The sequence below is a fragment of the Tachysurus fulvidraco genome, chromosome 18 (genome assembly GCF_022655615.1).
Source record: "Tachysurus fulvidraco isolate hzauxx_2018 chromosome 18, HZAU_PFXX_2.0, whole genome shotgun sequence".
NCBI classification, from domain to species: Eukaryota; Metazoa; Chordata; class Actinopteri; order Siluriformes; family Bagridae; genus Tachysurus; species Tachysurus fulvidraco.
In genome coordinates this window covers 7,695,055-7,717,028 of record NC_062535.1, presented here as the reverse complement: position 1 = coordinate 7,717,028, position 21,974 = coordinate 7,695,055, and the positions used below count along the sequence as shown (strand labels likewise).

At 37.7% G+C, this 21,974-nt stretch overlaps 1 protein-coding gene across 2 annotated transcripts in view; it reads left to right on the top strand.

The window, feature by feature from the left end:
* The first annotated feature begins 1,719 nt into the window (after positions 1–1,719).
* Positions 1,720–21,974, top strand: part of LOC113649050 (fibroblast growth factor 14) — a 51,713-nt gene continuing 31,458 nt past the window's right edge. The window contains exon 1 of one of the 2 annotated variants that reach the window (XM_027156639.2): positions 1,720–2,700. In XM_027156639.2, coding sequence (XP_027012440.1) covers positions 2,259–2,700 — 442 coding nt within the window. In that variant the 5' untranslated portion in view covers positions 1,720–2,258. The remainder of the gene's footprint in view (positions 2,701–21,974) is intronic. The other variant, XM_027156637.2, reaches the window with a different exon arrangement.

Sequence of the window (21,974 nt, the reverse complement as noted above, 5' to 3'; positions counted from 1 at the left end):
AAGGGTTTGCAAACAAATAATAAATGTTTTTAATTTTTTTTATTCTTTTCTTTTACTTTTAATCACCTAAAGCTTGGTTAAAGATTAGTATTAGTACTAGTATTGATTTCTATAAAGTTAATTGATGCAAGAGTAGAGGATGCTGAGGATAGAGTTAGGTGGAAACAGTTGATTCGCTGTGGTGACCCCTAACGGGAAAGTAGAAGAGGAAGAAGAAGAAGAAAAAGAAGAAGAAGAAGAAGACACCTAAAAATTGGTAATGAAATCTATTGTCTTGCTTAACAAAAAAAAAAAATAAGTATTGCCTTTGCCATTCTAATAGTTTCAGTGGGTATTGTATGTCAGTGTAATGGCATATATATATATATATATATATATATATATATATATATATATATAGCTGAAATTTTAAGTAGACGGAAGTAACGTTGTAGAATTCAATTCAAGAGAAAAGCTACAGTGAGGTCCCATCTCATCCCTCTCCAACAACTTTTGCCTTATTTGCCTAAAGACATTTTTCAGGGTCCGTATACAGTATTAAGACCTGACCATCCTTAATTTCTGGTACAATTATTATAATGACATTCTATTATCAGCTTTTATTTATTTTAGTTTTATTTTAGTATTAGCAGTAAAACCACAAAATTGAATTCAACAAAAATGCATGTATGCTCTACCTTTGGTTATGTAATATTCTTGGATTTATAATTGTGTCAGACTAAGTTCATGTTGTTCGCAGTGTGCGGATCCCTGCATCATGACTGATAGCCCTTAGTCATGATGATATCTGCACAGAGCATGCTGGCATTAAATGGAAAGTATGTATTGAAAAAGGGCCACCATGTTGCACCATGGAATAACTTTGTTGTAAGGTTAAACGAATGAACTTTGGACTCAATAACCTACCATATTTTTCTATAGTGTTGGTCTTTGCCTCTTCAAATTAGGTCTTGAATTTTATATATTTTTTTTATATGATTTTCAATTTTGGTTTATCTTTGTCACTGTTGCTCATTACCCATGATGCAGTGAGCCCAGCATTGTTTGTGGACAATATTTCTATTATATTTCTTTCTATTTCCGTTATAGATTCTGTTCAAGATATATATGTTTGTTTCACCACAAATGCAAGAAATAGACCAGACTGACAGACTGATAAATTCTTCAGGAATCTCTCTAAGAGACATGGTTTGTAGCCACCATCTAATGTAACCACATAATCACTAGAATTACTGTTCGCAGGTACAAACTCTAATTACTTCCATTACACAGAATGGACTCATCGCAGAGGAGAAAGCAGCATCGTCATCATCATTAGCTTAAACAAAGCATGTGTTGTAAAGCAGTGACTCTCTATATGTCGCTCTTTTGGTTCGAATCCGGTGCCATGTTCTCAGACTGCAGTCTCAGGAGGAAAGTGGAATGATCTCGACGTATTCACGGACTCAGCTCACTTCCAAAGATCCATTGCGGCTGTTGCTCCGCTGTGAACGTTTTCCCCAATGCACCCCGTCCCCTCCCCTCCCCACACACACATAAAATAACAGCATCATACAATTTGATGAAGCGCTCCAGAATGCCACCGAGTGCGCGCGCTGTGACCGCCCTCTCTCTCTCTCTCTCTCTCTCTCTCTCTCTCTCTCTCTCTCTCTCTCTCTCTCTCTCTCTCTCTCTCTCTCACACACACACACACACACACACACACACACACACACACACACACACACACACACACACACACACACACACTCCCTCCCTCACTCTCTGTGGACGCTGCGATGCATGCATCTGGATGGAGCACGATGCCACGACGGAGGCCATAGTTAAGTAGCTCCAGCCGAAAACTGGCGAAGGCATCGCCGATGTTAAAGCCACGTGTCCTCGTAATGGGATTCCAATCTCTGGGTTCGACCCACACTCCGGCTTCCTGTTCAGGCGCGCGGGTTCACCACTGCGCGGGCACGTTTGCGCTGAACGCGCTCCACTTTCGGAAAGGGGCTCCCGGTGCTCCCGTGGCAGTTTAATAATAAGCCTAGAAAAACGCACAAACGGATTCACTCTTATCAGGACAACAGATATTGAAGTTTTTGGAGGACTGCTGGAAATCTGCAGCTTCTGGAAATGTTTGACTGAACCCTGGCGATGCGCTTAGTTAGGGGTTACCGCTGCGGTTCTCTTAACCGAAGGCACGCTCCTTCGCCTGGCTTCTGACGCCGCGCAGACCAGATCCCACCCTTACCAGGGAGCGCCGAACTAATATGCAATGTTATTCTGTGCTGAAAGCCCTCGCGTCGCACCGTGATCAGGCCACACACCCACGCCCGCGCGACAAATGCGATCGAAAAAGTGTATTCGGGTTACGGACAAGCCGGGAAGGCTACGCCGCTGTTAACGAGTCGGATGTGAACCCAAGCGCCATCCTAAAGTGGCACGCAATATTTCTACACTTGAATGAAGACGCAGACGAGCCGGGGAATCACACGGTGATTTCTATGGTACAAGTAGCATTCTCGTGCGACAGAACTGATCCAGCAGGGCTATTATGCAACCGCAAAGATCCCTTCCCTATGAGGGTGCCTAGGCTGCTGGACTGCTCTTCGCCCAAATCAATGTGGTTTCTTTGGAACATTTTCAGCAAAGGATCGCATATGCTGCAGTGTCTTTGTGGCAAGAGTCTTAAGAAAAACAAGAACCCAAGTGGTAAGCACCCATGTGTACTATCCCTCACCATGACTCCTTCTCTTCATCACTCCCCAAATTTCCCCTGACAGATCGAGTGTGCGTTTCTCACGGTGATGGGTGTTCTAATATAGTTGCATTTGTGCGCAAGTGTGTGTGTGTGTGTGTGTGTGTGTGTGTGTGTGTGTGTGTGTGTGTGTGTGTGTGTGTGTGTGTGTGTGTGTGTGAGAGAGAGAGAGAGAGAGAGAGAGAGAGAGAGAGAGAGAGAGAGAGAGAGAGAGAGAGAGAGCGTGAGTGGAGGGATAAGCATTATAAGGCGTAGCATCAAAACATCTACTGTGTACTACAGTCTGATTGTGTATGCAATCTACTGTATACCAAGGACTGATTCTGAATAGGACAAGCAACTTTTATTCCACGATGTCAGTAGATCATTAGATCATGAGTGAACCCCAGACTGAGACTGCGGCGCATGTTGCTGTGTGCGCGCGCTTTTCTTTGCACTGTCCCCGCTCTCCAGACTGTCAGTGTAAGAGCGGTTACTGCAGTACAGCATTAGTGCAAAGCTTAATGGCTAAAAAGACAACGTCTCAATTAGGTAGTGGAATAGAATGGCATTAAAAAACAAACAAACCAAGTCGGTAGAAGACGAGTCCATGCAGCAAACGCATGCAAATCACGCAAAACTATTGCAAATGAACTCTGAGGATCCCCCCAGGCCAGTCTCTGACGCGAGCAGGGAAGAAATGCTCAAATATTTATAATGCGCACAGGGTTATGCTTTCCAACAAAAGCCTACAGCTTCGTTCACGCGACAGCGTCAATTAATCAGTAAAAACCCATTATTTTCCTTGCCATAGACTTTATAAGAATCAACAGCTTGGGGCTGTGGAATGTCTGATGTGCAGAACCGCATCTAAAGCAAGGGGTCGTGCTTTATTAATGGCACAAAATATTGATGGGGTGATATATTATTAAAGTGCAAGCAATACAACTCAAAGGTGGCAACTTTTGTATTTGGGTTTATAACCAACTGCTGCTTTGACCTGTTCATACTTGGTCTCAGGAGACTGGATCATAAATAAGTACATGTGTGAATGGGATCAAATGTGTCTTGAAATCTAGTCAGTTGCTTATGTGATCCTAGACGAATGGGAGATTATATCTGTAGTGTAAACAGCAATGCGTCCTGACGCGTCCTGGATACAGTCAAAACACAGCCTAGTTAACGACGTTGGCAGGTCCGCAGTTTTCACGCGGAATCGGTATAAATTTGCCACAATGTTGATGATGCTTATTTATAAGTATGCGTCTCTAATACTAAAAATGAATGGTATGACATTACCGTTTAATATCACAACTCTTTGGTAATTCTCCAGTGATGGAATTAAGGTTTGACAGAGGGATATTTTGAGAGTTTGGCAGTCAGTATGTTCTGTCATATTAAGGAAATATCAAATAAATCACTGCATATGTGTTTGACACGGTTCTCATTTGATCAAGTGGCCCAGAAGAGACACAAAATGAACACATTATATATTTGACATTTGATAATATTTTTGAGTTTTGTCAAAATTTTAACAGCACCCAGCTTTCAATATATTATGTGATGTGATCAGTAGGCTTGTCAATTTAACTAGAAAATAATGTCCTAGTGCTAAATATAAACCGACTGTAAAAATACTAATTGTTAAATACTAGTTGTGAATGCACTTGTGATCGGCTCCCTTAAGAATAAAGGTACCAAGTCTCAAAAGGGCCTAATATCTTAGAAGATCTGTTGAATTGCTCATACTTCAATATGGACTAGCTTTATGATCAACTGCAACAAAAACATAGAGAAAGAGAAGAAAGCATCACATAATGTGAGTATTTTCAGTGAGTAAATCTAGTGTTTTGTTGCTCTGTAATGATGTATGGATATTCGGTAGTGTGAGAGTTAGTGCTATGAAGAACTGTCTTTAGTTTACAGGTTTAACATTGTATTTCATCCAGTTTTATGACCAGCTAATCTAAGTGAAGTCTAGGAGAGTCACAAATGCCTTTATACAAATAATCTGAATTTGCCATGCCACCATAGTGTAGCTATAGTTTTGGCCTGTTCCAAATGAATATGTGCACGGTTATTAAATATTTCTGGTTCACAGGATTATTTGGTGAATAGATATCAGTGTATTCAGTGAATATCAATGTACACTTAACTAGCACAAAGAAAAATACCTTTAAAAAGATCCATTTGCCAATGCCATCGCAGACTTTTTGATACTGTTTGAAAATTGAGAAGGACCCACAACTTAGCAATCAAGTTTCAATATATTTTTTAATATATTTAAGTTATAGGTCAGTTAGTAGATTTTGCATCACATTATGATTTAAATAATTTTTCCTGGCTCATTAGGAAAAGTTGGATTTATCGTATATCATATGTTACAGTATGCTACATTTACATGCCCCATTAATTCTTTCCTTTCTGAATACTTTTCAGTAATAGTGGCTCAAAACATGCATAAAAGCTTGACGTTCCATACTGGCACAATCCTTTTGTCTATTAAAACCTTCTTTTTACAGGTTTAAATCACTTTTTATGAAGCTCTAAAAATGTGGGCAGGCCAACTAAAATACAATCAATATTGTTGTCTTTATTGCCCTGGCCTGATATATATATATATATATATATATATATATATATATATATATATATATATATATATATATATATATATATATATATATATATATATACATATATATATATTACTGATAGTAATAAAAGTATCCCAGTGGGATACATATTCATTTGCTTATAGACATTTGGGTACCGTACCACATTGGCTAGACATTTAGATGATGTGGGTTATGTGGTGTTGGATGTTTGCGTCAAATCCAAACTGCCTTGGTGACTTTCTAGCTCCAAAATCAGGCTGAGGTCACAAAAAAAATCGTAGTGGGCAGTAGCAAAAGTGGCAAAGATAGATCTGGGCTTAATGTAGCATGTTGGCACAGTAATTCTGAATAACAAGTAGTAAAGAATAAATCAGAAACACATGATTGGATTTTTTTTTTCCTACTAGCTGTGGCTTCAACCTCGGTACATTTTCATATGAATTGAGTTCAAAATGCAAGGCCATGTTGTTATGCTGCCTGATGCTTTCTTTTGCATCTGAATTTATAAATACAAGTTTAATATATATTTGCAGAGCAAACCTTAGATGGCTGAAAAAATAGGTGAACATGGTAACTCTGTTTTGCTATGAAGGGAACATTTACTCGCATGGTTTGGGTCAGTTCTTATAATGAAACATTTAGAATCTAATGTAGTTTGATGGATATAAAAATGATATCATGTTTATCCAACAAAGTCATTATTTGTTCTTAAATCTATTACCTGAATATGTTTGTCATGCATTTTCCATTTTGAAAAAAATATATATTTATGATTAATTTAAGATGGTTCAAGCATGGCCCATATGAACCCAGGTACTATAATTGAACTGCTAATTGCTTCCTTTGTTGCTGATTTTAGAGTTAGGGCCATAAAACATTATCTATCTTAAGCTGTATCTGTTGACATTGTCTGTGGTCACCTATCTGTAACCATAATTCTTCAAATATCCAAATCTGTGTCATTATTCAGATAAAAACCTGTTTAATATGTAATTAATGTGTAATTAAAATGTTATTAAGTGGTTAATGACGTGGCCATTTGCATATGTGTTAGGGCTGGGCGATAAAATGATAACGATATGTATCGCTTTAAACACGTGATCGATATCAATAAAAAATGTGTTTGATAAAACTTTCGATATTTTTTATTATTCATCGGAAGAAAACAGGTTGCGAAGCAAGTATTGTTGCGTTAAAAGGTGCTCGCTCTCTGGTAATGTGGTAGCTCAGTGGCTAAGGTGTTGGGTTACTGATCGGAAGGTCATGGGTTCGAACCCCTGGTCCACCAAGCTGCCACTGCTGGGCCCCTGAGCAAGGCCCTTAACCCTCAGTTGCTCAGTTGTAAGTCACTCTGGATAAGGGTGTCTGCTAAATGCCGTAAATGTAAATGTAAATGTAAATGGTAACCTACAGTAGCAAGGTAGGGAGTGACACGCTAACAGCCAATCATGTAACAGTATCATGTTTTGTTGCACCATATCATTGTCTCGTGCTGGTCTGCTGGATTCTTCTTCAGTAACCGGCGACTGATAAGCAGAAAATGAGCCGCAGCGAGTGAGGAAATTGTAAATAAAGGTGGAAAAGTCAGCTTCTTTTTTCATATTTCTGCTGGTTTTATATTTCAAACAATGTTACTGTACTGTATCAGGTTTGTTTTTTATAATACAGGTGTATCTCAGTTTACCTCAGTTGTATTTATGTTTACAAAACACTGCACATATTGTAAAACACTTTATTCACCAGAAGGTGAACAGCTAGTGAACCTCCTCGCACTAAACTTGCACTAAACTCTCAGGTTTCTCTGTGTTTATATTTAACACTTTGCACTATTTTATTACACTTTATTAAGCATTTCTTACATTTTCTTTCATTTTGCACCTTAAATGTTAAGAGATAACTGTTATGTGTTTGTTGTGACTTTAGACTTATGTTTACATTATAATTATTTGAGTTTTTCATGGTTGTTGACATTTCTGTCTTAATAACTGAGGGGATTATGATCAGACGAAGGTTAAGTTTAAAATAAAAATGTTGAAATGTAATATATTTTTCTCCTGGTCCTTATTTTAAATGGGTAAAAAAAAATATCAATAATTATCGATATCGACCGATATGAAACTCTGATATCGTGATACAGTTTTCAGCCATATCGCCCAGCCCTAATATGTGTTATACTTACATACTGTATGTTTTTAATCTCACTTGCACAATCACTGTTTTTGTTTGGACCTGTCCATAATATTTTAGAACAAATTCAGTTGAATCTTCCACATAAACAAAACTAGTCATGCGATTTTAACCTTAAACAGACAGGTACTAAGGATGTGTAAATAATACATCAAACATAGCTGAATGCTAATGTTAACGTTAATGCGTATTGCATATTAGGTTACTTTGCCTCCCAGTCCTGGTGCTCACCTCTACTTTTAATCAGATACCCTTATTACCTTTTTGGTCAGCTTAAAAGAAAAAAAATATATATATATATAGTGTCTACTTTTTGTATCTATCAATTTAAAAAGCATTATTTGTCCATAGCTAATAATGTATTCTGAATAACATTATAAAACTTATTTTATCATACAGAGAAAAGGTTTTTACACATTTTTTATCCAGGAGATACTAGGAACTGTGATAACTATGCTTTCACTACGGAAAGAACATATACGTCCACATGTCAGTCCAAACAGAGTGTACACTAGTGCTATAGTGTCTTTTGCCTCTTGCTCTTCAGTCCTCTAGAAGTCTTGCTTTGGGCTACTTCTTCTTCAAAAAAAAAACCCACTGCAGTGTTCTGGTTATTTCAGACCCAGGATAAAAACTAGGCCTCATAGTGCTTGACCATGTAAAGGCGGCCTTGTTGTGTCCTTCGCAAATGGTCTTGAGATTTTCCAATGTGGAATACAAAAAGGAAATGATAAAAGAGAGTAGATCTTGCTGGCTCAGCTGGCTTACACTCTGCAATCATTTCAGTCACCAAGGTCTGTTTAATAAACTCACTTTTTGTTTACCTTAGGAAAGAAAATTTATATGGACTGAAATGATTGTCAACAGAAACTGAATTTGACATTAATTTATAATGATATTTATAATTAAAAATAATTAGGATACTATTTAAATATATGCTTTCTGGACCATATGTTATGTCATGGCTCATGGTGCCATGGCAGAACACGACAGTGGGGTTTAATCAGATTTAAGGTGGGAATTTTAGGTTGTTTCCTCATATGATAAAATTAAATCAAGTGTTAATTGTTTAATGAGATAGCAATTTTAAAGATAAGCAAGTAGTTGATTTCTATCAGCTTTCATTCTCATCAATGAATCATGTACTAAACCATCTTGGTTTCTGCGGTCAAATTCACTAGTAATCAAGCATTATGTGTATTCGCACCTCTATGAAATTGAATAAAATACTGTTGTATTGATGAATTTACATATATATATATATATATATATATACACACACACACACACATATCATTATATTTTTATCCTTTATCTTTTATTGTTGAATCGTTGAATTATTTCTATACGTGGTGAATATCTATTACAGTGTCCACCAGAGACTTGCCTGAAAACCTATTGCTCATCTGCAGCTCTATTTAAAAGCTTTTATAGAGGTGTCAGACACACAACCAGCAGGCTGGGGCCAGTTCGATGTAATCTGGCACAGCAATTTTTTTTGTTGTACGTACCGTAATTGCAGATTGATTTCAAAACCCAATATATTACAAATCTTTGATATTCTCCACCTCTCATTGTTTTTGTTCAGGCGTTACAAATTCAGGTTCAGCAGCTGCTCAGATTTCATGCAAAATAATGATATATATATGTTTTGTTCAAATTGCAAAATATATTTAATTCCTGGCTCCCCTTAAACCCTTAAAATAAATCGTATATATGAGCAAAAGTACTGGAACTGTCTTCTCTTAAACCGCACTCATTTTAAGAAGCTTTGATTGTCATTCTCATTCTGTCATTCTTTGAATGTCATTTATAGAGGATGGAATGAAACAATGTGCATCCGGGATCGTGGTGCAACTTAAACTGCAGAGCTACATAAGACAACACAGAATCAAGCACTAAGTATATTACTAAGTACACAGTTCAACATAAAGTGCATAACACGTGTGAAAACTTGTGCAAAGAGTGCAAGACCGGACACAGTGCAAGATAGAAGACTGTGCAAAACATTGTGCTACAATACAGTAATGTACACAGAGCAGCGCTGACAAGTACATAGTTCTGTAGAGTGCAGATAGATGCTTCGTTTAAAACATAAAGTTAGCAGAAGTTTGTTGCATCATTAAAAAAGTGTGAATATATTGCAGCGTAAGTGAAAAGATTTACAGTTGTGTATGAATCCGATGGCCTGGGGAATAAACTGTCGCACAGTCTGGTTGTGAAGGCTTAAATACTTCAGTATCTTTTTCCAGAAGGCTGAAGTGTGAAGAGTGTGTGTGATAAGTGTGTGGGGTCATCCATAATGCTGTTGGCTTTGAGGATGCAGCATGTGGTGTAAATATCTGTGATGGAGGGAAGAAAGACTCTGATGATCTTATCAGCTGTCCTATTCTGTCCTCCGCCGGATCTTGAGGTCTGAGATGGTGCAGTTCCCAAACCAGGCAGTGATGAAGCTGCTCATGATGCTCTTGATTCTTCTCTGTAAATTTTAGTCATAATGAGATGGGCTTTATTTGTGATGAAACTGGTGTTGAGAGACCAGATGAGGTTCTCAGCATTTGGTTGCAGTTCAGTTGCTTGCAATAACTGCATCCAAACTGACACTGACATCAACAACCTGTTGCATGCTTCTTTTCTGATGATTTACCAAGATCCTACCATAGCTTCTTCAGATGTTTGTTTTGTGGATTCTCCCTTCAGTCTCCTCTTTAGGAAGTGAAATGCATGTCAGTTGTGTTGAGGCCTGGTGATTGACTTGGATTTCTCTGTAAATTGGCAACAGAAATTTTCTGTTAATTCCTGAATTCCTTCTGATGTCATCATGAGTTACTTCATTAGCATGGACTAGTGAGCCTGCTCCATAAGCAGCCATGCGAACGTCCAACCATGCTTGACCAATGAGCCTTTATGTTTTGGACCTTTCATTTTACAAACTTTTTTACATCACTTTAGTGATGAGGTTAATCTTGGTTCCTGAATTCCTGTGGCTCATCTGTATATTTCTTTGCAAATGTATTTCTGGACATTCATGACAAAGTGCCCTTTTGGCTAAGCCCAGTGCTTGTACAATGGCTCTGATAGATTTTCCCTCTTTAGTCAACTTCAGAATGGCTTACCTTTTGCTGATAGACAGCTCTAGGATCTTGATGTTGGTTTATCCAATGAGCTCTTGCTCAAACCGAAAGTAGACTGTTTTGTTCTCTATTACTCTAAGAGAGAGAGAGAGAGAGAGAGAGAGAGAGAGAGAGAGAGAGAGAGAGAGAGAGATGTGCTTTTGTATGTATTCCCTAATACCCACACTTAGCACATAATCATATTTTCCACCAAACCAGAAAAAACACGTATTCTTGTAAGCAAGTGGGAGAAATCATCGATGCTTACACACATCTTCACACACTCATTCTGACCTTGCAGCAATTTAGTATACCAAATCTTACCAGGGGGTACACGGTGGCTTAGTGGTTAGCACGTTCGCCTCACACCTCCAGGGTTGGGGTTCGATTCCCGCCTCCACATTATGTGTGTGGAGTTTCCTCCGGGTACTCCGGTTTCTTCTCCTGGTCCAAAGACATGCATGGTAGGTTGATTGGCATCTCTGGGAAATTGTCGTGAGTGTGTGAGTGAATGAGAGTGTGTGTGCCCTGTGATGGGTTGGCACTCCATCCAGGGTGTATCCTGCCTTGATGCCCGATGACGGCACAGGCTCCCCATGACCCGAGAAGTTCAGATAAGCGGTAGAAAATGAATGAATCTAACCAGAAGAATCCCACATAAATATTGGGAGAACATGGGACTCCACATAGACAGATACAGATTTAAAATTTTAGTATCATTTATTTTCTCATACACCACAAAACTGTCCAATTCTTAATTCTGATTGGTCTGATGGTTTGCGTAATGTTCTAAAACCATTTAATGGGTTGATAGGAGACATTTCATTAACATTTCTAGAAGGAGTCTCCAGAATTTTTTGCAACCATAAAATAGTTTTCTGCCTCAGGAAAGTCTTCAGGAGCAGACGTTACAATTCCTGGTTCTTTAATAACGTGACAAGATGAAGAGAAAAATAACAGAAACGAAACACCTCCAGACATGCTGTTAAAGTAAAATAGCCCTACCATGTTTTTCTCTTGCATTGTTAATCACATGCACTTGTGCTCCATAAGCTCGGATCGCATGCCTTTATAACGAGACATCCACTTTCACCTCAATCTTGGAGTACACCATCCACTTGAACATTGGCCTTGTCTGAGTGAGTGGTGAAAGGTCTTAGTTTAGATCTGTCTACCATAGTTTAAGAGACGCAGGCCGAATATCCTGCTGACAGGGTGATAAACTTCACAAAATAAAGTAGAAGGTGTTTGGGGTTGGATCAAAGTTTCCTTTACTAACTGAAAAATATAACTGAACTTACATTTGTAAGGAGCTTTTAATGTAAGAATGCAATATTCTTCACTTACAAACTCTTACTGAGAGTTTTATCTGGAAAATTTTCATTCCCAATTCCCAATTTCTAGTTGTATTGCATTAGTGTTGTTCTTGTAGGAATCATCTTTTCATGAAGAAATTATTAAACAAAGTGCCAGAAGTTTATAAGACTTTTAAACTTTGTCGAATTGTTTTACTTCTTAGAAATTACCGTTTGTAATAAAGTAAAGTGAAGTAATAATTGTCAGTGTATCATCAGTTCTACCTTATATATGTGACACAAAGGTATATTTATAGTCTTGGTAAGTAGTGGGGAGGGGGAACTGACTTAAACAATGCACTGGGGGGAAAAGATTATTGGGTTGCACAGACAAAGAGAGGACACAGCTATGGACCTTGACAGAATAGTTCGATTAGCTGAAAAAGAGCTACGTAAGATTCTTGGCAAGGAGGATCCAGGTACAGGTATGTGACGTTAACCTTACATAGCCTTCAAAACAAAGTAAAAGTCCAGGAGAGCAAGAGGTGTGTTGGCTGGTGTTGGTCAGGGTTAGGCCCTTTAAAGGACCTGTACTTTTTTCTGTAGTTTTTCTTTTACCTAATTCGTGTTGCTTTTTTTCTTTCTACATGTCAAAAGAACACCTCATAACATTTTTGCTGAATACATCACCTATACATTTACAAGCCAACATATTCCACCATAATTAGATATTTCTGCTGGTTTTAGCATCAAGGTGCTTCAGGGATTTTATCTAATTTCATAACAAACCTCAACTTTAAAAGACAACAAAAAGAAACATACCCATCACTGTAATCACACTGCTCGGGGATCATTACCTATCTACTCGACCAGAGGTGTTTTAACCATTAGTACATAAAGTTTTATAGAAAGGACTGACAAGTCTCTAATATTTCTACAAATCTACAATATGAAATGTTTAGAAAATTAATGATAAAATTTTTAATCTTTCTTTACGTTTTGGTAAATATTTCGGGCGAGATTTAGGGTACTTCTTATGTACTCCAGCCAATAGCAAGGCTGTATTTGGATGTAGTCCTTGAGAATTGCCAGAAATATTGGAATACTGGGTCTTTTTGAAGCACTTTTCAGATGGTCTATGGAAAGTTACTGGAACTGTTAAGGAAACTGGAAAGACCAAGTGAATTTTATTATTAGTTATCCATGCGGTTTGAGAGAGCTTCTGCCCACGATAGCCTCGGAATGTTCTTGTCTGACAGAAAAGAGAAGTGATCACTTGTTTCTATAATGCTCAGAGTGGCTCACCTGGTACCAAAAAACCGTGACATGGTCAAAGTCACATAGACCACACATTTTATGTAAAAATTGCCTGAAGCTCTTTAGCACAATCTGTGAGATTTTTTGCATTGCACTGCATAAAATCCTGAATATACAGGTGTACAACTAATCCCAATAGGACAGAGAGAGTATATTTTCACTTTAGCCAGGATGCTTTTAGTTTATATTAATTAGATCCCTATTTAGGTTCAAGGTGTTGAATTGGCCTCCAGATTCCCCAGATCCACATCCCATCAAGCATCCATGGGACGTGCTGGACAAATCTGACCCAAGGAGACCCACCTCGCAACATACAGGACTTGAAAGTGCTGCTGTTAACGTCTTACTGCCGGAAACCACAGCAGACCTTCATTGGTCTTGTGGAGTTAATGACTCAATAGGAGTTTTTTTTTGGCGGCACAAGGAGACCTGTAGGCGGGGTTAGGGTTAAGGATTAGGATTATCTGAACAATGTACTTCTTGTCATAGCTCCAGGACAGACTAATTTTGCTCAGTGGATTTTATTATTAAATAACCATCAAATCTGATCTCAGATCTGCACAGAAATTAGATTATCGGACAGCAATAAACCTTGACCTCAGCATGAGAGTAGCAATGCAGCATCAGTCTTTCATTTGTTTTTCAGATGCATGAAGTGATATTTAAAAAAATAAGGTGATGAATTAAATGCAGCGACTTTACTGCCCTGGTCAGAACCCTTTTCTAAACAAATTACTCTTGACAGGCTGACAGTTTCCACTAACGCTAACGCTTCCACTTTCCTTGCCAGTTTGTGAACACCTTGATTTTAAAGGTCAAGAGCATGTGCAAACACAAAAAGTTTAGCCACCGTTGTTTAAAAAATCTATACTGTACAAAGGAAATCATTGTGGATCAATGTGGCTACAAGCACCAAAATCGAATATGTCGTAGACCCTGGTCTGACGCTTTTCTGAGCGATCCGAGTACCGGTACTCATGGTACCGGGTCTCAAAATGGCCTTTTTTGCCATAAACACCCAAACCCAAGAGGTTTATAGCTTGGCAAGCTTTCGATCTATCTACACCAAACTCGGCCAGCTTCTTTAGGGTGAAACTCATGAGGGAATGACAATGAGGGAAACTGTGTCATGGGTATTCGGATGACGTCACGTGATGTCACGTGCAGCCCCGCCAAAGAAATAAATAAAAAATGGACATGTGATATATCAATATACTCAGCACAATGAGGGGGAGCTCATCACGGGTATTCGGGTGATGTCACATGCACGTATCTACTTGCTTCCAAAAGTATTGGTACCCTAGCATACCGGCCTTTGGGAATACTTTCTATACTTTATAATTAAATCAGCATGTTTTAATAATGTTTTAAAAGCAAATTAATGGTAATTTTGGGTCCAGTAGGAGTAGTTTCATTAATGTTTCACTCTAGTGTGTGTGTGTGTGTGTGTGTGTGTGTTTATTGTGATGGTTTGATTTTTTTAGACCAGACAAAGGTCAGGTTGCCAAAAGTTTTACCATGCATAATCGTAACATAAGCTTTTTTATTTCTGCAGACTTTATTGTACCAGTCTCTCACCTTTATTTAGTCCTGTTTGAAACTTCACGGTCAGCTTTATCAGAATGATTGTATTTCATTGTGTGGTAAGCCACTTTTTAGTCTGTGATGCGGTTTATTTTAGGGTGCTGACTTACTGAGAAAAACTTACTAAAGGTTAAGAATGTGAAATAAAACTATTAAATTGTTGATGCTTTCTCCATCGTTTCATGAAGGTAATTTTTTGACTTGCCATTTCATCATGGACTTCCAAAGGACTCCAATTTGCTTGGAATCATTATCCTGTTGTAAGACCCAAGTTCACAAGCCGTTGTTGAACAGATGACTTGACATTTGTCTGAAGAATTTTCTGATTTAAAGGGGAGTTTTTAATTGTCTCAATGACTGCAGGTTTTCCAGATCCTATAAAACAAGCCCAGATCATCACCCCTTCACTACCATGTTTGTTGTGATATGCTGTGTTTTGGTTTCACCAAAAATGGCACTGTGCATGAGGACCAAACCTCTCCTTCTGGGTCTTATCAGTCCAAAGAATATTGCTTCAGAAGCTTTGTGGATTGTTTAAAGTGTGCTGCCTTATTTATTTATTTATTTATTTATTTATTTATTTATTTATTGAGGGAAAAAAATGTTTCCTAATCATTCTTCCATGAAAACATTCTTGCTTTGTCTTTTTCTGGTTGTGCTTTCATTAATATAAACTGGCCTGAAAATTATGTAGCTCTTGTTTTTTTATTATTATTATTTCTGAGCATTATACAGTCTGAAAATGTACTAAATTTGCTAGGACCCTAAGATTAGCGACTGTCTTGAAAGCTCTCTATTTGTAAAGAAGCCTTCTCACTGTAGAATAGTGAATTTTAAATTGTTTGGATAGACTAATATACAGGACAACAACGAGGGCTAAAATAATACACATCACAAAACCAACCTAGTCTAGACGTAACCAATGAATCCGCGCCGCCATCGGCAACGCGGCTCACATTTATATACAGGACAATAATGACTCAATGAGGAGCAGGTGTGGTGACAGGGAGGAGCAGACGAAGGCGGGGCAGACACGTGACGAGGAATGACAACAAACACACGTGGCCGAAAGTCCGTGCTGAACCCTGACACTAATGGCACTTCCCAGATTAATGAGTAGCAACAATTGCTTTTTGGAGGTCATCACTGATATTCTTTACATTAATCTCTTGAGACCCGAATGTCCTCATATGAGGACATAACATTTTCTCACAACTTCATTGTCTGTATATATTTATTGTACCGACCTTATATGAGGACTGTTAGGTATAATTCTTTTGCGAAACTGCTTCCTTGAAAACACTGATTAAATTTATAGTTATCAGCTATGAATTAAGAGAAACAGTCAGTAGAAATTGTAATGTACACAACAGTAGCATACGGTCTCAGGAAGTTAAGGTAGACACACACCTTAGTGCTCCAGAAAACCAAAGTGCCAAAAGTTCAATTGTTCAATAGCCAAAAGTTGAAGGTTCAACTGTCATCACACTGCTTGATGATTCATTAATCTTCTACATTACAGTAGTAACAGCTTGGTGCTAATTATTCTGTTAATTGTTGTGAAACTTGGAAGGGTATATTTATATTTTTCTATATGGTTGTTTTTGGGGAAATAAATGTTTTAAGGAAAGAATAATGAAATAGGTTTATTTGCAACGCAATTGCTATTTGGGTCCTAATGAATAAAAACACACTTGAAGGATGGTGGACGTTTTCCCATGTATATATAAATATATATATTTGGCCATATAATGCACATTTTGACATTTAAGTGCCATATAATGTACATTTTGACATTTAAGTGCCATATAATGTACATTTTGAGTGCCACTAAAGATCAAAACTAAATAAACAGATTAAACAACCTTTTCACAATTTAAATTGCTCAAGCAAAGTTGTAATTTCAGCATGTTTTTCAGTAACTATAGAGAACTAGCATGAAACATATGTAGTTATTCAGAGTGAAGAGTTTAAATCTGGACCGATCTATGATTTCTGGATGATGCAAAACTGAGGCCTAGATACAATGAAGGTAAAATGTCCCAAAGTACACACGGTTACTCTTCTATTTACGGCTAATGTAACAGATCTGGAGGACAATCTGCAGATGCAAATGAAGGTCACTTACGCTGAAAATAGTGTAAATGTCCCCCAGGTAGCCACAGTTTATCCAAACTTAGCTGGTCCATCCATGGTAGTATCGTGCTTATTAATAACAGTGACACTAGAGAAGCTGCTGTTCAAGGGTTTGAGATTAAATCAAACCGATAATAGATTATATCATTCCATTTTTCAGCTCTTTGAATTTTAGCGTGCCTTCATTACTCAAAAAAGTAAAAAAGTCACTCCATCCATCCATCCATCCATCCATCCATCCATCCATGAAGTCAAGCTGATGCTGTATCTCATTCTATCGATCTTTTTTTAATACACAACTATCCTTGTCCCAAACTAAGTGTTCATTTAAACTTGATACTGTCTGACAATTGTGTGCTAAGCATTTGGAAACAAAACACCAGTTTTAACATTCAGAGAACCTCTAACTAACCTCCAGGACTTGATGTTCATATTGCTTGAAATGTGGGATGTGCAACACTTTGCCTGAATGAGTGGGCTATGTTCTGGATGGTTTTTAGTTGTGCAGATCAATGTCAGCTGGCCACAAGCCAGCCAGCATTCTGCCTCAACAAACCTATAATAGAATAAGCATTGACAGTCAGCCTGTGTCTCTGGAAGCGAGCCAGAAAGAACTGTATTAGTGACAGAGCGGGAGGAATATAAAGGAGGGAGAGAGAACAGGAATATGATTTGATTACCATCATGGTCAGTGCGGCACGACTACAAAGTCCACCACTGCAGATCATGCTTGAGGTGTGCTCATGTATTAATAACGATTTGTAGGTGACATTTTTTTGTGTTTTATTTTCATATTTCTTATGGTTTTTGTTAGTTCAGTTAATTAGGTCAATAAAATATTTTACTTGCTTAGCAAATTAGAAGTAACTGCAGAAAGTAATGCTTTTATTTTGGCCTTGCATTTACATGATCGCGTTATATCTAGTTTCTCATTCAGTCACTACATATTTCCTTCTGACAGTTTGCTCTGTGGGACTCAAATGCGATGCTCAATATGGGCCTCGGGTAATGATAGGATGTCCAGTTATCCTTGAGAGTTTATGTAAAACTTAACTGGCAAGGAGTACCTTGAGGAGGAATAACAGGAAACTGCTGAGAAATGTCAAACGCTACAAGAATCCATTATTGGATGGATATAAAAGATGCAAAAGACATTAAAGAGAAGAGAAACATACAAGATAAGAACATATTTCATATGTTGCATAATATGATACTGATCGCTACTGTATCGTACTACGTTGAACCTTGATTCTATAGCGTTATTGTTAATAAGCCTTTTAGAAAATAATGTGTTGTAACCCGAACATGAGTGAGTGGTCAGTGAAGGATTGACAGGAGGTGCAATACACAATGACAGCAGTAGAAATGTCCCAGTGAGCATGGTGTGTTTGTTATATACAGTACAGGCTGAATGATGCCTCCTGTAATGGTGGGGGTGGTGTGGGGAGAAAACAGTGAAAGGCACACACATTGGTGTGTCTGGAGGCTTAGCAGGTATAAGGTCATAAAAGCTTTTTACAAGAGTTACAAATAGATACCCAAAACATACACGTTTATTTATACAGGAATCTGAAGGGCAGTTCAGGTTTACCAAGCCACAGAACCCGGCTCTTTTTCTGGAGATCCATTGGTGCTTCTTAAAGCTCTTGTGGGAGTCAACCAGAAGGCATCCTTCTCAGTTCAGGGGTTCGGTGGTTCTAGTCTGATGCTCTACCAATTATCAGGGTTCTAACTGTAGTTTGTGACTACAAGGTGTAGGGCAGTAAACAATGTGTGTTGTCAAGAGATCTGCGTCACGGCCTTTAGACTGGCAAACTAGGGGAGAGAGTGTTTCTATTTTGGGGTGTCACACGATGTATGCCAGGGTTCTGGAAAGGAGATTCTATTTGGTTGTTGATTCAGGTGGACCAGTCGGGGACCTGGAAACAGTGAACAAGCTCTTTACTTTTGCACAGCTTTGTGAGGTGACTTGGCAATTTACTTGAGATACATCATGTACTATACATCATGTGTCTAATTTTTGGGTGCTACTGCAGGAGTGGGGAATATGGGTCAATGCTTTGAGGGATCCACTCCTGTTTATGGTTATAATCGATATGATATCAAGATGAGGGTAATGCTGGTGAGGTCTCAGAGGTGACATCATTGTTTTTTGCATCATGTTGTTGCTGAATATGAAGTGACTGGGATGAAACCCAGCATCACAAAGCCCAAGGGCAGCAGTGGCTTCTTGGTTACAGCACAGGGTTTGTAATCAAATGGTTGTAAGTTCAAACCCCAAGGTGTTTTCTAAAAAGCATAAATCATAAGCTCTACAACACTGTAAACAACAATGCATCAGTGATCTAACATCGTGTTTTACATGGGATTTACAGTACTGTGTGTATGTCGAAGAAATACTGTAAATTATATAAAAATTAACCGCAGTAAGCATAAATAAAGTCAAATTTATAGTATACACAACCTGCAAGTCTATGCGTAACCTCACAGAGCAACATGACAAGAATGGAAAAGAGAGATTTAGAGCATTTTGACTGGTAAATAAGGGCTAATGAAGCTGCATTCATGTTTCTTCATTATATGTGTGCTAAAAATCCTTTTAAATTTGCGGTGGCCTAATCCCCACCCCTTTCCCAATGTCATCAACTCTCTCTCTCTCTCTCTCTCTCTCTCTCTCTCTCTCTCTCTCTCTCTCTCTCTCTCTCTTCCTTCTTCTATATGGATTTGGAGCAAGAGAAAAATCTGGAGCTTGCTTGTTATGTAATGCAACATAAAGCCAGCGCAATGTTTATATTTGACTTATTGGACCTAGATGAGGCCCAATTGTGTTTGAAACATGTAAGAAAACATAATCTGATAGAAAATAAACTATATGTACAGTACATTATGTTACATCAATCGGTATTGCATGCCATGGTATTATAAGTGTGCATAATTGCATAATTGTTTAATTTTACTGTTTCTCACCACTTGTGATCACTCATGCTGAGATTTATTTGCTTATACATTCTGTTCGTTCATGCTATTAAATGAATGTTCAGCAGTGCATAGATTTTGGCACCTTGAGATTTTCTTAATCTGGTCATTCATTTGTCTAGGCCACCAAAGGTGTCAGACACATCGCTTGGCATTTTTGTCAGTCACCTCAGGTCTTTCTCCATATTTCATCATATGACAACTGAATTATTCATAGATGCCAGTCTCTCTCTCTCTCTCTCTCTCTCTCTCTCTCTCTCTCTCTCTCTCTCTCTCTCTCTCTCTCTCTCTCTTCACTCTGTTTTGATTTACCAATAAGAGAAGAAAATGACCTAAATCCTAAAGGTTCCTACTGAGGAATTTGATAACCTTTATTCTGTAGTTAGAAGGTTTATGTAGACTCGTGTATCTAGATTGTTACAAGTTTGTTGTTCTCAAGACCAAGACCAGACATTATTAGCAGAAAATCGTAGAAATCGTATAGTCCTACCGAAGCAACGTTACCCATATGAGTCTGTCGTGGAAGCTGACAGGATTCGTAAATATCGTGTTTTTTTGTAGCTTCATATTAACGCTACATACAAAACACAAGACAAAGACAAATCACATAAACAGTCTATATAATTTTACCAAACCTGTTCACCGTTAACTTGTCTTTCCTTTATATCTCCTATGAATCTTATTGATCCGAGTCAATGTTACTACTTCATTGGGAATATTTGTATTAAAAAATGCAGATTCCATGTGTTTCCAAGGCAACTTTTGAGAATGTTATATTATATGTTACATTGGACTACAGACATTTATAACCTGAACCTTATAAGACATGGTCGGGCGATGATTATGAAAAGCTAGGAATTTTCTAGAATTTTTTTTACTGCTATAGAAAGATGTTTACAGAAGATGGCAAAATGAACTATCCGTGTTTTAAGCGAAGGATTGCAAACATGGCTTGACCATAGACCATTTGTCTGAAAATGCCAATGAGCCCAAGGGAGTTTGCATCTGTTTATACAGAAAAAGTCAAATCAAATAGCAGGTGTGCCTTAGACAGATTTTCAGGTATATTCTTTCGAGAAACACTCACTTTCCTATGTCAAATCAAATCAAATCAAATTTTATTTGTCACATACACATACATACAGGGTACGATATGCAGTGAAATGCTTATGCAACTGTCCGGTATAAGAATAAAAAATATAAACAAAAAAAAAAACTATAATAAAAGCAAAAAATAAAATAAATAAATAAAATAATAATAAAGTATAAACTATATAAGAAAACTATATAAAAAACTATATAAAAATATAAAATATATGAAGAATATGAAGAAATAATGTATATACATATACATAAATATACATATACATAAATGTGTATGGTTTTTAAAGATTGTCCTTATGGTATGGTGTGTAAATAGTATCGGTATTCTCAAGGTGGAAATTGTTTTTGTTTTTATAATCTGTAAGTATATTAAATTGGATACTTCAGTCATTTGTTGCATCTACTTAACTGTAGTGCAATATTAAAATGATCTGCTGCTGATATACTAATGGATGAGAATTTTGGTATTGGTGTAACTGTGAGAAAGAGAGACAGTTAAAGACAGTGGTCCAAGGGCAACCCACAACCCAGCACATGCATACTGGCATAATATTTCAGTGGGATAAAAAGTACTGTAACAAAACCAAGAAACATTCATATATTAAACAAATGCATTCATAACCATTCAATTTTGTTATGTCTGTCCATAGGGGTTTTATCTTTTTTTTTTTTCCCCCACTGAGTCATGAATATACCTTAAAGCCCAGTTTTGTAGAGTGTCTGGAAGCTAAGTCATCATTTGTTTTGTTATTTCTCTCTCCATGTTTGGGCTACAGTGGTTTAGATTTTTGGTAGCTTTCTGCCCAAAGAACTGATGAGCACTTCAATTGTTTTTCAGTATTCGGCACAAAAAAAGCTCAGAGCAGTGTGTCTGACAGCAGCAGCAAGCATGCCATGATCAAACTTACTGATGTCACAT